We start from the raw sequence: 14,587 nt of genomic DNA, 5'->3' as shown, positions 1-14,587 counted from the left end.
TTGTGTCTCAGTCTAAGGTAGAGGAGTAGAGTTTATTTTAGAACAGTAAAGATGACATCTTTGTTTAATCACAGACATCCAACTTAAAACCAATTCAGATAGATATTGACATCTGCTGAATCAAAAGCAAAACAAGGAGTGGAAACTACTCTCATTTGATGCCTTAACTGTCCTGTAGTGTATCGCCATACATTGATGAAAGAGACAAAGGAAAAGTGACCTGACTGACCTGCAAGAGCCTGAGATTTCTAAGATATTCCTCCATGTTGCCCCTCACAAAAATCAGGAACTTTCTGAATGAGACAAGATGCCCACCCAAGAATAATCGCAGTCACTCAAGTAGTACAGGAGAGGAAAGGCCCTCAGACTACTATAAGTGAAGCGAGAGCTGGAGCTCTGCCTTCTGACAGGGAGGTGCACAAGCCAGCTGACAGGACTTCTGAAAGTCTGCCTTTCATCAAGAATGAAATTTCCATTCCGGCATTGTACAAAAAGCTGGTCTATATTTCAGTAACTCACCAAAAATCGTCAGAAAATTCTACCACAAAAATCCATTTTGAAGACAATTGCCAATGGCTTTTTATCCCATTCATATGTGAAAACACACCTTTAAAGCCTCCCACTGCACCATAGGTGCAGGCAACTCACTACACAGGTAAAACTCCTGCTAGTTAAAGAAACAAGTTAACTGTATATGGAAAACATGTTTAACAGTAAGATCACTGTAAACAGCTTTTATTGCAGCACACTTTGAAGTAACAGCTTTGCTGCCCCAGAGTTACATGCATGCCTGGCTGTTTGAAAATCCAGGTGGGTTAGCAGCTACACATGGCTTGTAACACAGCACAGAGATCAACACCTGTACAGGAGCTCTGCCTTCTGTTGCTTTTGGGTAGGAAAGACATTGTGCTGAGCAAATTCTCCACTGATTCGCCACAGCAACCTGTCCTTGCAATGTTCACTTTAATTAGCTGTTGTATCTTTCTGAAGAGAAAGATAGGAAAAGTCTGGAGAATTATGTGCTTCTGTGACATTAGAGTTCATAGTCATCTGGGTGGTAGAGCTCACTCATGAGGCGGTAGATGTAGGAAGGTGCATTACCCCCAATGTTAGAAATGAAGAGAGTAATGAGCTCTGGAGGGACGTAGTCAAACACTGGACAGTGAACGTTGATCTTTGCCAGGATCTCCCCTGTAAAGTGAATAGCAGCAATATTAGACACAGCAACTCAAAGAGAGTAAATTTAGCCTTGTGCATGTCTTCTCGAGCCCCTGAAGAAACCAGCTATGCATATGCCACCCTAAAGTCAGTACTGGGACAGCCTGAATCCTTTACTGGAACATCCAACTTCCTCACTGATGTCACTGAATTACAGGTATACAGACATCTTGGACAGGTGGCAGCACTCTCTTTTGGTAGTTTTTACTGACATTACCTCTGTTCCCCTCTGGAGCAGATTTACTAATTGCCAGAAAACCTGCCACTGTGTAACTAAAATGCATGAATCCAGATACTGCCAAAGTTAGTACTTTGACAAAAGCTCAGAAGGTGAAAACCAAAATCCTGTGCCAAACCTGATGCCTTCATTTCAAAACTCTCTGTCACATAGAAACGAGGCTTTGAAAGAGACCACTATCTGAAAATGGGCTTTCTATAGATGGTGCTTGTGTGGGAAGCCCATTGCAGAGATACTGGGTTTCAACAAGCTGATCACATAATGAAGTTTCAAGAAGTTAACATGAGTTGTAGGAAGGAAAGGAAGCTGCCCTCGGTGTTGGGCATCTGCTCTGTCCCACAGGAAACTGCCACCTGCCTGGAATCATTATCACAATCCTATAATAAAACTGACTATTCCAGAGCAGAAGCAAAGGTGCAAGATAGCGTTCAAAGGAAATCCTTTTTCTGTACTGTCTGTAATAGAAAGTTACATATAAAATAGGATGGTTCCCAGCACTTTTTTCTGCTTAAGACAATAGGAAGGGATTTTCTGTCTTGGGTTACGGGACAGTTGTGTTTAAATTTCATATCAGCTATTACAAAAACAACTTTAAAATTACAACCTGAACCAGCTTGACCAGCCTGTATAAAGAAAAAACAGTACCTTCTGTGAATGGCAGCACTTCCTGTGGTGACACAAACTTGTGGAATGAATCTTCTTCGTTAGGGAACTGAATGAGAAAGAGTACAGGAAGGTCAGGAAAAGAGAGACTGCCTCATTATCTTAGTCAAAACAGATCCTGGGTGCTGGAAAGAACTAAAGCAGAGGAAGAAGACTTGCCAGGTGACACTACATCTGTTTAATAGTGCTTGTGCCTAGAACCTCTGTAACATCTACAGGTGAAGGGTTTTTCCTCAGAGCTTTTTGAGCCTTCTATGACCTGGCTGCCCTTCGGCAAAAAAAGCCCAGGGAACTGGAGCGGAGAAATTAATTCCTCTTAATTCCTCAGTCTGCAACTTCCTCTGACAATACTGAAAAAGTCCTGAGTGTAAGAAACAGTTTAGAGCATCTCCATCTACCTCCTCTGTCAGAGCAGAGGGTCTTTCAACACTAAAGATATAAACTGAAATCCAATGTGGTTGAAAAAAAATAAGTATGGTGATGTCAGTTTCTGGTCGGCAGTGGTCTGCACCCTTATGCCCAATGCACTGCTTACTCAGCACATCTGGCAGAAGAGGATGCTTTCAAAGAGATCCTGAAGTGTGCTAGATTTGGGTGAGGGTCTCCTTTCTGAAGTAACAGTGCTAGGTGCAGGAGATGGCTTATTTACCAACCTCACCTTGAGACAGGTGGTGGTCTCCACCCTAAGCTTCCACAAGCAGATCAGCCCCCATCTCTATGCAGAGCAGGTGCAGTCCTGAGGAGCTGCTGTACTCACCTGCGGTGAAAGCTTGAACATGGGGGCACACACGATGAGCGGAGTAGAGTGGTGTTTAGCTGCCAGTGCCAGAGTGTGAGTCCCACTCACAGCAATCAGGGCACCGTTGGCCAGGATTGTCTTTGTACCAATGATGACCTTAAAAGGCAAATCAACATTAGAGAGCATGTTCCACAGAAAACTGGGGAAGGGACGCTTCCTGGCTCAGACCCTGCCGGATGAACTGGAGGAGTTTGTCAAAACAGCCAGCCAGCAAAAGGCTGGAGTTATAGGGCAGCTGGATGCCTGATCTGTTTCATCTGGCACTGGCTCTGCACCGAAACGTTCCTCTCTAACAAGAGCACAACTCCAGCATGGTGAGGCCAGCACAGAGAACTTCAGAGGACAAATGTATGTTCTACTGCAGGGAACACTGAGCAGAAACTGGGCTGTGTTCCCTGTTGTTCTACAAGCCTGCGAAGTAAGCTTTGTGCAAGTAACTTGACTGCTGGCTGCAACAACTCCCTTGCTGTAAAATGGAAATAATGTAAAGCAGCTTAAAACACATAGATAAGAAGTGGTGTGGCTGGATTTTAGTAAGTTGGTTTTTTGTTTGTTTGGGGTTTTTTTCCAGTTTGGGGTGCCAAGTCTTCACCTCTACAAAAGTATGGAACAGGTCCGTCTGAAAAGACGCACCTTGGTGATTCCCTTCACCACCACTCATCTTGTGTTCCACACAAGGGGAGCTTCTTCTCTTTGGAAATGCTGGGGTTTGTTCCATCTTCTTTAAAAAATGTGAAGTTAATCCTTTGAGGCTTTGCTGTCTTGGCTTCTTGTAACTGTTTTGCCAGTTAGCCACTAAGGCAGAAAACCTATCACCATGCAGTTAGTCATCATACTGACTTGGGGTTCCACACTGGATCTCCACCCCAGCTGTAAATAGGGCCTATTACCATTTGGAGTATTCAGTGAAGAAACACATCCGTCACTACTGGGACCTGCAGCTGCTTTGGGAGGCCTAAGCTCCAAACCTGCCACGAACTCCCTCTGCCAGCGGAGCCCTCCTTACCTTGTTGACACGAGACATCACAGCAAAAATAGCTGCATCACTCATGACAGTAGTTTCAATGTTCTCTTTAGACAGTCGGACAGCCATTTCATGACCCTAAAAAGAGAGAGAATACAATTGGTCACCTGGGACATAGCTCCTGCACTGCAGTTGTAGATAAGAGAGATAAGCACTCAAATTCTTGTCTGAATCACAAAAATACCAAGTGATAGAGCACAAACACAGCTCTCCAACTGAAGGACACATGGTAGGATAATGAGCTGTCTTCGATCTCTCCACTGCAGAGGAACTTCCATAACGTTCAGCTCACCTCCAGAGACAAGACTTCAGTAAGACCACATGGGACAACGTGGCACCTGGAGAAGACAGCCAGCCTGGTCTCACCTGGCAGAAGGGCGCACACTCCGCCACGATGACCTGGAACTTCCGCTTGCGGGCAGCTTCCTTCAGGAAGGCCTCAACGGTGCGCGAGTAGCCGATGGTCATGATCACCTCATTGGAGTGGATGTGCTCCAGTGCCTGCATCGCAATGTTATCAGTGGTGCCCTCTGTAACACAAGGAAGCCATGGGTGGAAAAGCAGCCAGGAAAAGCAACACTTGTGCTGCTAGGGCAGTCCTCCCACAAGATCATTTTTTACTAAAGCACTATGAGTACTGGTAGAGCAGGAGTAGCTTTTCTCCCTGTTCTTTTTACAAGTGGAGAGGGACCAAGAAGCTGGCCCTGGAATGCCCCAGGCTCCCTAGCTACTCATAGAAATAGCTGTATTGAAAACTCTGTCAATACCTAGCTCTATTAGCAGCTCGTTAATAGCTTCAATAACGTTAGCTCTGAGGGGAGGATAAGGGGTGCTGAAATCCTCGCTCAGTCCTCCAGAAGTCAGGAGCTTGTGCAGGGATTCTTGCTGGTCGCTTTCCTCACTGCGCCCATGAAGCCTGTGGAGAGAAGCAGCCCTTCAGCCTTGGGCAAGAGTGTAGGGCTATGGCCAGGCTGACTAGTGTCCCCACAGCGCACCGCACCTGGATGTGAACAGAGAGGAAGGAAAAACAAATGCAGGAGGCACACTACACCACGCCAAAGAGCTTCCCTAGCTACCTCTGGCAGAAAGACACCTGAAGCTCTGCCAGGAAGTGCCTTTCTAAGTAATGCGCAAGTGCTGCGGCCCACAGATGAGGAGCAGGCTCAAGGCTACTGCTCCAGTAGGATGGACCCTCCTAAGAACACAAAGAGAGAACAGCCCAAAGTCAGGGCACAGACCGTTCTCATGCCCCTACAACACACATGCCACAGGGAGTTTCACTAGAGGAAATGTCATCAGCTATGCTGAAAACGACAGCTCTCCTTTGATGTTAAACTTGCTGAATCCCTCTACAGGAGAGGTGGAAAAAGGGGGTGATCAAAACTAAAGGGGTCTCACAGAAGCAGCAGAACACGCTGCAAGGGAGGGCTGTTCTGGGCTCCTAGGAAGGGTACAGACAGCAAGAGAGAGGCGCTTCACCTGCCGTACTCTTCCCGAATGACCTTCAGCACTCGCCGCACCATGTTGCCCACAGTTGTCTCGGACGGCTGGGCTGCTGTCATCCTCCGGCCCTCTGTCCGGATCAGATCCATGAGCTCCCCTGAAAGAGGGGAGGGCCTCGGTTATCACTGCCCAGAGCAAACCCATGTGAGTGTCAAACCCCCTGACAGCCCTACGGCCAGAGGCTGGCTCTGGCACCAATAACACAGCACCGAGAAAAAGTACAGAGACAGGAGCAGAAAGCCACTCGCAGAGCGTTGGCTCCATAGGGTTTTCTGTAGTATGAATCACCTGGATGCAATGCAGACTCGAAACTTATGGAAGACCATAAGCAGTGAGTTGGGTGCAAGAGGAAACCACCTGCTGTGGGCGCGGTCAGCGCTTGGACTGACGCCGCTGAGGAAAGAGCAAGGCTGAAGCAGAGGAGACTCCTGCAGCTCTTCACGCAATGACACCGGGAAGCACAGCAGACTCTAAAGGGCTGAAGCCCGAGGAACCCGGACTCGCGGGCAGCTGCTGGCGCGGCTCCCGGCTCCCAGCTCCCCGGGCCGCAGCGCCAGCAGCGCTGCTGCTCCTTCCACACCCGAGGGCCGCGACCGGAGCGCCGGGCCCTGCAGCCGCACGGCCCGACGGCCTCAAGGCGCCCCCGCCGCTGCCTTCCCACAGCTGCCCCCGCCGCCGGGCCCTGCCGCCGCCTTGCTCCCGGCGCCACGCTGGGCCCTGCCCGCCACCGCCCGGCCCTCACCGGCCCGGCTCCATCGCCCGTGAGCGATGATCTTCCGCAGCAGCGACAGCGTCTGCCGCGCCGTGTCCTCGGAGCGCGGCCGCTCCCCGCCGCCCCGCAGCCGCGCCACGAAGGCTTCGATCTGCTCCGACAGCTCCGAGCCGCGCTCGGCGGCGCCCGGCATGGCGGCGGCGGCAGCGCTCCGGACCGGCGGGGCCCCGCAGCCGCGCGCACCGCTTCCACTTCCGCCGTCCCGCTTCCCCATTGGCGAAGGCTGCCAAAGTGCTCCCGCCCCACGGCGGCGGCGCAGCCAATGGGAACTGCGGCTGGCGGGCCAGCTGCCACTCGCGAGGGCCGCGCGCGGCAGGGAGCGTTCCTGTAACCGGGGAGACCGGCGCGGGGGCTTGTGGGGCGGCGGCGGTGGCCGTGGCCGCCGCGCCTCGCCGCGGGGCTCGGTCTGGGCGGGGTACGGAGGTGCTGGGACAGGGCGAGCGCGAGGCGCCCCCGGGGTGGGCGCCGGGCCCGGCGTGGTCCTCGCCGGCCCGGCTCGAGAGGTGCGTGCTGGCCGCGTCCCGCGGGCCGGCGCGGGTGGAGCGGCGAGGTCGGCTCCGCCCGAGGAAGCGCCCGGCCTGCGCGCCGCCGTCGGCACCTCCGGGAGGGGAGTGCGGCGGGTGACGTCAGGAAGGGCCCGCGCGAGGGAGCGCGGCGTCCGCGCGGCCGGGAAGGCGGGAGGGAGCCGGGTCTGTGCCGAGCAGCGGGGAGAGCCCGTGTGCAGGGATTTACTTTGGACCGTGCGGTGTTCCAGACTCAAAGAGCCAAAGCAAATGGGGTGGGAAAGGCGCAGTTCCTGGCAGTCCGATTGTTCTTGCTGGCAGAGCCAGAACCGGCCCTGGATAAGGCAGGAATGTAGCTCCTTTGTGTCTAGTTCCTGGAGCTCTGTGTCCAGGGAGCAGGCAGGAGCCACAGTGTAATTCTCATGGCGGTGCTGCTTTACTCTGTGCCTCTGCTCTGTGTCCTGTTGTTTTAGATTAGGAAATCAAAGCAAACTGGTTTATGCTGGAAGCTTTCAGCGAGTGCTTCCTGCAGGGGCCTGTAGGGCCTTGGGTGCTCATGGCATCTTTTTTTTCCTTTGATTCTTTCAGGACTCGCCCTAAAGCCATAGCCAGCTGCTATCCATGGGCTGTCGGGTGCCCAGCAAGGTACCAACAGCTGGCGCGCTGGGTCTTGAGAATATATTGCAGGTAATTTGTCACCCAGCACCTGGGCTGGGCCAAGAGTCCTTCCACACCTTTCTCCTCCTGCTTCCCCAAGTGCCCCTGTTTGCCCAGAAGACAGAGTGCCCGCCAGCCTGGGGGAGGAAGCTCACCGCATCCCTCAAATGCCTGGCAAAAGGCCATGCATCTGAGTTTGCCTGGATGTGCTTGGGGGATGTTGCTGCCCGGGCTGGAAGTCGGAGTTTCCCTCCTCGATGAGCTTGTCTCGTCCTTTACCCCTGGAGAGAGTCAGTAGAGGGTAACAGAGTTTGCCTTGCAGTTGGCTCTGCTGGGCCCTGCCGTGCTTCCCAGGCGCGTCCTCGTTCCCTGCTGCCTTCTCTCCCTCTTCTCCCCAGCTTTAGGAGTCTGTTTTCTTCCATCTTGCTTAAATTGGAGGCCCACTCGGCTCCACGTTTTTGCGGGGTGACGCAGTTCCCCTTTTGCCCCTCCACGCAGCGACGTTGCAGGCAAGGTAGGGGAGGGCGGCCCATGCCCATCGTCCGCCTGCCTCTGCCGCTGGCTCTGCCTGCGCGTTGCTGTGTGCTGGCTGCCCTGGCGTGCAGAGACCTCTCCCACACGTGCCCCCTGGGATCAGGGCACGCAGTGAATTGGCCAAAAAAAAAATAAAAATCATTGCTTCGAAGCTTTCCTTTGTTTGTTTACTTATCTCGCTAGTAAACAGAGCAGCTCTTGGAGATTAGGCAGGAGGCAGAAGAGGAAGGGAAACCGGACTCTGAGGTTACGACCTCCTTGCGGCTGCTGGGCTGTTTACATTCCCTGCTCCGGTCCCAGTAACTATTGCGGGGCAGTTTCTTCACAGAGCCTTGCCAGGCTGCAGAGGTTTTCCCTGCTCGTGCTGTTCCTGCCCTGTTCCCTACATCACTTTCTGCCGGGCACTGCTGCCACAGCCAGCCAAAGATGACCAGCAGTCTGGCGTCCCTTGAGGGGCAGAGTCCTGCGCTTGGTCTGCCGCCTTGTATTTCATGAATGAAAGCCTCTGAACGGGGATTTTGGGAGCTGTTAGCCCTGTGTAGCTGAGCCGAGCCAGAACCTGAGGCTCTCTGGAGAGCTGAAAGGCAAACCCCGTGCTCTGGCTGCTCAGAGGGACCATGGCTACAAGACATCTGGTTGTCATTAGCCAGCGGCTGCCACCAGGACCCAGTGAGTTGGGCAAGGAGTGCCCAGGAGGACTGAAAAGGAGGGAGTGGGTAAGAGGAGTGGCAACGAGGGCAGCGCCAAGAGCGTGGGGCAAGTGGGGAAGGCAGCTGGAAAGATGCATGTTGGTGTCCTGGTGTACTCGGCTAAAATCTCGCTGCCTTGCAGGCTGCACTGGCCATTGTGGCAGGGGAGCTGCCTGTGTGCATCCCTGAGCAACTGGAAGGAGACTTAACCTGGTGGTCCACAGCTGCCAGGTGTTAAGGAGTGGGACCCCCCCTCTCCTGTTGTGGCCACAGGCAGCTGCCTCCTGCACAGCACACCCTCCTTCCCTTCCTGGGTGTATCCAGGTTCCCTGGGGCAGAGTTGGCTGCTGCAGCTTCCCAGCTGGTGTGTGAGCAAGCAAGAAGGCTGACATGACTGCAGACGGTGCTGGTGCTGCGGGCAAAAGAGCTGAGCAGGGGATGAGCTGGCCAGCCGAGCAAGGCAGCACGTTTTCTGGGCCTGCAGAGGAGCTGAAATCTGTCTGATCTCGGAGAGCTGCCAGCCTGACCAGGACGGCATCCTGCTCTCTACCGTGAGGGATGGCTGCTGGAGATACTGCTTCCTCTCCACCCAGTGAATTCTGCGTCCCTGGGGGCTGAATGTCATCCCCTGAGTGCTCGTGTGAGGGAGGAGAAGGCAGGACAGGGGCTGGGTAGAGCCTGGGAGCACTGGAACATCGTGTGCTGGGAGGCTGTTTGGATTAGAAACTCTCAGCGGATAAGTGGGCTGGATGAAATGCCAGGGAAGGGAATCAGAGTTTGCTGAACTCCAGTAATTGGACTCGTCTGCAACCCCCCGGGTAAGCAAAGTGAGCTGCTCACGCCCGGCGCAGGCGAAGGGAAGGAGCCAGCAGGCGAGAGCCAGCAGAGCCACGGCCCAGCAGGAGCAGCAGGACAGGCTGTCAGCACAACACAGACTGTGAAGACTGGATAGGTGACACGGGAAGAAGCGGTGTAGGGTCATCGGTGGGTGCCTTAGTCACTTGTGTAATGGGATGGTGCACGGGAGAACGTGAAGTATAGTCCAAGGAGAAAGATGCACCAAAGGTGTCTTTGGTGTGATGTGATTGCTCTTCGGGAAGTCCGTGCTCAAAGGCCTGAGACAAAAATGGAGGACATGACTCAAGTCCAAAGCGCTCTCAGCCACAGATGTGGAGACAGAGCTGTAAGGAGGCAGGAGTGAATCTGCTGAAGGGCTGAGGGAGCCCAAACTGGTGTTTTCTGCCTGCCACAGGGGAGAAAGTAGGTCACTTAGTAAGCGAAGGGGATGGAAAGGTTGGGCTGAACCAAGTGCTGAGTGCACGTTTAAAACTCGAGCTTCCAGGGAAAGAAGACAAAAATCCCAAACAAACAGCCAATGATCAAAAGCAGGTACGTAAATAGCTGGAAAGCTCAGCTCTGTGGGTCTGGAGGCGCACGCACACGTTGCCTGAGTCATCGGCAGTTTTAGCATGCCTGAAATTCACGGCTGACGCTGCAGGTACCAGGGCACGTGTTCTGCTGGTCTTCACTGGTGACCCTGGTAACGACTGTCCCCTAAACGGGTCACCCTTGGGAAAGCGTGGCTGCCGTAACTGCCTGGGCGTCCAGGAGAAACAGGCAGGGCTTGCTTGCTACAGGGAGTAACAGGACACATTCAGCACCTCAGGTTAGCAAAGGATGTGATGCAGCTCCTTGCTCGGCAGCCCGCGTGTACGTGCGCCTGTCTCTGCCTGGGAAACGGCTGCTGGCTCATCCTCGCGTTGCCGCAGCACCCGCAGGCAGGACCAGCCTGTAGCCAGGCCCTTGTGGTACCGGTGCAGTGTGCCATCCCTACGGGAAATGAGTAGGAGGTTCTGAATCCGGCCCAGGGACTGTCTCTCCTGCCAGCAAGTTCACCATTCGTGCCCCTCTCCTTTTCGGAGCCTTAAAAATTGAGACCGAGGCTGGGAAGCAAGAGGGTTTTTTGAGGGCTCATTGTGGAAGCAGCCCAGGCTGGGCTGCCCCTAGCCCTTCCCGGCCCCCGGGAGAGGCATGGGAAGCTCGTGTCCGAGCACCTGCCCTGGATGTGGAGCCTCACTCGTCGGCTCGTTCATCTGTGGCAGTTCCTCGGGTCTCCTCTCGGGATGCAGGCAGCTGGAGGCAGCCAGTTCAAAGGCCAGGCTGGCCAGGAAGAGGCAAGGGAAGTGTGGGAAGTCGCTGCGTGTCGTGTAGGAAAACAAGCCCCAGCGAGGGACGAGGGAGCGCGGGGCTGGGCAGGAGGTGCCGGCCCCGGCGTCGCTAATGGCATCCCGGATCTTCACACCCAGAAAAGGCGTTGGCTTTGCTGGGTGCCACCAAAGGCACAAGCGGCGCAGGAATCTCGGTGGCACCGCGCAGGTGTCGGCTGCAGCCCTGTGCCTGCTCGGAGGGCAGGCAGCAGGCTGGCTGGTCCAGGAGGGAGGTGATGCCGAGGGCCCATCCGTCCAGGCTGGCTTCAGAGAAGCCCTGGAGCAAACCCGGCACGGCTGCAGGAAGCCAGGCCTGGCCACTGCGTGGTCACTGAGGGGGCTGTGACACCAGCAGTCTGGGCTGCTTCCTGGTCACCGGCCAGCTCCCTGTGGCTCCTCCGCTCACGCGCTCCTGGCGCTGCAGCTGGCCCCGGCCGCGCTTTGCTCATTGTCTGCTGCGGGTGATGGCAGCTATTCAGCGGCTGCCAGGTTTCAGGAAAAGGGAGAGATGAGCCACTCCTCCACCCACGTTCTGGGAAAGCCTCCGGGACGAAGCCCTGCTGATGCACACGTTCGCTCCTCGACGGGGAGAGCCTCCTGTGGAGGCCGCGTCCCCCCCTCCGCCCGCATCCCACATCCCCCCCCCAACCCCAGTATCAGCAGGCGTGATGCTGGGGAGCAGAGCTTGGAAGCAGCCCAGGCTGCTGTCCCGTCCTGCACAATAGTGGAGCCTGCTGCTCCCTGTCTCCTTGCCTGTTTGCCTTCCAGAGCCAGGCAGAGTCTCGCCGTCACTATTATTTTGCTTTGTGTCAATATTATGACAGCTAAAAGCAGGAGTACTGCATCCACATGATAAGCGGCCAGAAGCTCTGGGCTGGGTGTGGATCGGGTTCGATTTGGCAGGGGAGAGAAGCGCCTGGCAGCCCCTGCCCACCGGCTGGCGGGGCCGAGTGAGCTGGGCAGCGAGGGGCAGTGGTGCAGCAGCGGGCAGTTCATGCCCGTGCACCTCTCCTCGCCCTTCAGCGCTTGACGCCCTTTTCCCGGGGGAGATGAAGCACAATAGATGTGCAGAATACACTTGGTTCTCTGGCGGAAAAGTAACCCGTCTCTTTCCTGGGGAGAGCGGCTGGGAGAGGCGCATCCCTGTTGGGGCTGCTGTACTCCATCCCTCTCGCCCTGTACGAGCCTGGGGTGTTTCATCTCTGCCTGTGGCAGGGGCCACACGCTCGCTGTCCGCCCTGGTCGCAGCCTGTTTGGGCTTTCCCAGGCACAGCGCTCTGCAGCTGCCAGAGGGAAATCCCTGCAGGGTCTCTGGGGTTTGGGGGCTCTGCTCCCACTCAGGGCTTCAGGAGAGGAGCTCGGGCAGAGCAGGGTGAGCCGTGCCATGGGTGCTGTGTCTCTGCTTCCCGCTCTGGGCTCTCGGCACCTCATGTGCGAGGGGCTGTTGTTTCGGCGCAGTAACTGCACACCCCACAGAGGCTGCTGACACAACGCTTACCTGTAGGCACCCACGTATGCTTGGGGCTGTGGTTCCGCTCCCCGGTGCCTCGCCCTGCTCCAGGTCTGTGCTCTCCTGCAAACACCCATGGAGTGGCCAGTGTGTGCACACACCGCCAAGCTCGTGTGCTCACCGTCAGTCACCTCCCTGCTGGGCGCAGCTGGACGGCTGGGCTGGGAGACAATCGATCGTCGTTAACCCTCCTGTCTACTGCCAGCATCACTTTGCTGCCTGCCCGTAGCTTCACCCTGGTGGGGAGGTTACTCCGTCCCCTGTCCTGGGCTCAGCCTTAGTGTTAAACTAGGCTGGCACTGGAAGACGAGGCATGAAGCTGAGCAGTGCTGGGTGTGCCGGCCACCGGCCCATTCCTGGAGCGCTGCCTGGCTGAGGGCTATGGCTTCCCAGGGCTTGGGTCTGGCAGACTCAGGGATTTCCTCCTCAGTGCCATCATCCCTGGCCCCTGTGGAGGATTTCAGCTTTGCCAAGGAGAAGCAGCCAGGCTTGCTGTGGGTTTCCCTCACCTGGAAAGTGAGCCTCGAGTGCTGTTGGGCAGACCTAGTGCCTGCCCTGCACCCCTCCAGAACTTGTGTCTGACCAGAGCCAGCCCCAATCAGTGCCCGTGTCCCTCAGGCAGTGTAGCACAGGGGTCCAGACCCTGCTCTCCCCAGGCATGGGGCTGAGCCATCAGGTGCCTATGGTTTCAGTCCCTGGGGAGGCCAAACCCACCGCCCTGAGGAACCAAAACAAACAGCAGAGTTCCTGCCACGTGCAGCCGGGGCTGACTAAGGCTGGATGCTTCCGCTTGCCACGGGCAGCAGCGGCTGGGGCCGTGAGCCACCACCATCGGTGTGTGCGGTACGGCCCATTTCCCCCTATTGTCAGCCTCCTCCTCAGCAAACACATCCCCCTGCGCACCTGGGCTGGGACGAGGCACTGACGCCACAGGAACCAGCCGCCAAGAGCCAGGGATGTGCCACTGGTAGCGTCCCTCCACAGCGGAGCTGCCATGGCATGGCTCTGGGGAGTCATTGGGGGCCGGAGTGTCCCAGCAGGTTCTTGCAGGTTGTTTCCTTGAGGACCAATGGTGACCATCCAGCGGTCACTGGTGCAGCCCTGCCTGCCTGCAAGGGTGCTGGATGGCACCATGTTTCCTGGGAGAAATCAGCAGCAATCTCCTGGCGGAGAGGTCTGGGTTACCCTGTGTGGAGAGGCTGTTGCCGGGAAAGCCCCTGCCAGATCATGCCAATCCCTGTTCCCACTCTCACATGCAGGCACATGCAGCTCCAGCCAGCCAGTCTCCAGCCCTCTGCCTTTTGCCTTCCATCCCCACTGTGGAGACACGACCTGCAGAAGACTGAGCTGATTTATCCCAGCGTTAGCTGCGGGCCAAGTCCTCTGCGCTCACTGACAGGGGAGCTTAGGAGAGTCTAAGAGCCAGATTGCAGGGCCAGGGAAAGCGATTGAATGAAACACCGAGGGTGAAACGTGGGCACTCTGGGATGAAGGACAAGCGCGAGGAGCCCAGCGCCTTACATCTTCGTGCTGCTTTGACCTTGGGAGTCCCATCACAGCGCAGGATGTAGGTAGCTGCTGGGGGGACTCTTGCCCTCTGGGAGGGGTGGCAGTGACAGCCCGAGGGGGTGGCTGTGGCAGGTGCTCGAGCACAGGGGGTTTGGCACTTCCCCCGGCGGAAGCCTCCAGCCCTGATCGGATGGACTCCAGTGTCCTAAATAGCAGCAGCACAAAAATAATGCCCTGAGGGGATGTTCTCCAAGGGATTTGGAGGCGATGCGGGAGGTCCTGGGTATAGCTGGCTTAAGAGCGACATAAGGGTGTTTTTTGTTGGGCTGTTTTCATCTGTGATGCTGAAGGTGGGATTTTGCAAGGGAGAAGACACCTGTGAAGGGATTTTGATGCTCAAATAGGGCCGTTTTATGGAAAAGGGGACTTAAAGGGAGCTTGGTGGCTGCAAGCAGGGTGAGGTTTCGTAGGGGAGAGCAGCTGCCTGTGCTGGGCTCCTTCAGTGCTTATGGGCAGCTGGGGCCCCTGCTCTTGCCCCTCATCCAGAAGGTGTAAGAGGCACAGAGGTGAGCCCGTTCCCTGGCAGCGCTGCCCTGCAGCATGCTTCCAGCTGGGTGCCAGGGCTGGCTGTCCCTGCCAGACTGCCGGGGCTCACCCACAGCGGGGACCCACCATCGTTCCCCACCTGCCTCCCTCCCCAGCGCTGTGAGCAGGGCAGGGAGGTGGCACAGGCAGGTGGTGGCATATTCGGGGCAATGCTC

The 14,587-nt window shown here is 56.0% G+C and overlaps 1 protein-coding gene across 1 annotated transcript; it reads right to left on the bottom strand.

The window, feature by feature from the left end:
- Positions 1-450: 450 nt before the first annotated feature.
- EIF2B2 (eukaryotic translation initiation factor 2B subunit beta) lies at positions 451-6,350 on the bottom strand. The gene is made up of 8 exons (XM_086613353.1): positions 6,188-6,350; positions 5,422-5,542; positions 4,710-4,858; positions 4,309-4,472; positions 3,925-4,020; positions 2,877-3,014; positions 2,102-2,168; positions 451-1,191 (listed from the first exon to the last, which is right to left on the bottom strand). Exons 1-8 carry the CDS (start codon positions 6,348-6,350, stop codon positions 1,034-1,036), a joined length of 1,056 nt encoding a protein of 351 aa, XP_086469479.1. The 3' UTR covers positions 451-1,033.
- Between the last annotated feature and the right edge of the window lie 8,237 nt (positions 6,351-14,587).

Source organism: Tauraco erythrolophus, chromosome 6 (genome assembly GCF_009769465.1).
Source record: "Tauraco erythrolophus isolate bTauEry1 chromosome 6, bTauEry1.pri, whole genome shotgun sequence".
Taxonomy (NCBI): Eukaryota; Metazoa; Chordata; class Aves; order Musophagiformes; family Musophagidae; genus Tauraco; species Tauraco erythrolophus.
Note: the sequence above shows the minus strand (reverse complement) of the source record. Positions and strands in the feature narration are given on the sequence as shown.

What these genes read in the sequence shown, in the direction of transcription:
- EIF2B2 (XM_086613353.1), bottom strand. Translation starts at nt 6,350, where the DNA reads ATGCCGGGCGCCGCCGAGCGCGGCTCGGAGCTGTCGGAGCAGATCGAA. An exon ending in CGGGCGATGGAGCCGGGCCG is followed by an intron (nt 5,543 to 6,187) that starts GTGAGGGCCGGG and finishes CCCCTCTTTCAG; the next exon opens with GGGAGCTCATGGATCTGATC. An exon ending in CGAGCTGCTAATAGAGCTAG is followed by an intron (nt 4,473 to 4,709) that starts GTATTGACAGAG and finishes CTTGTGTTACAG; the next exon opens with AGGGCACCACTGATAACATT.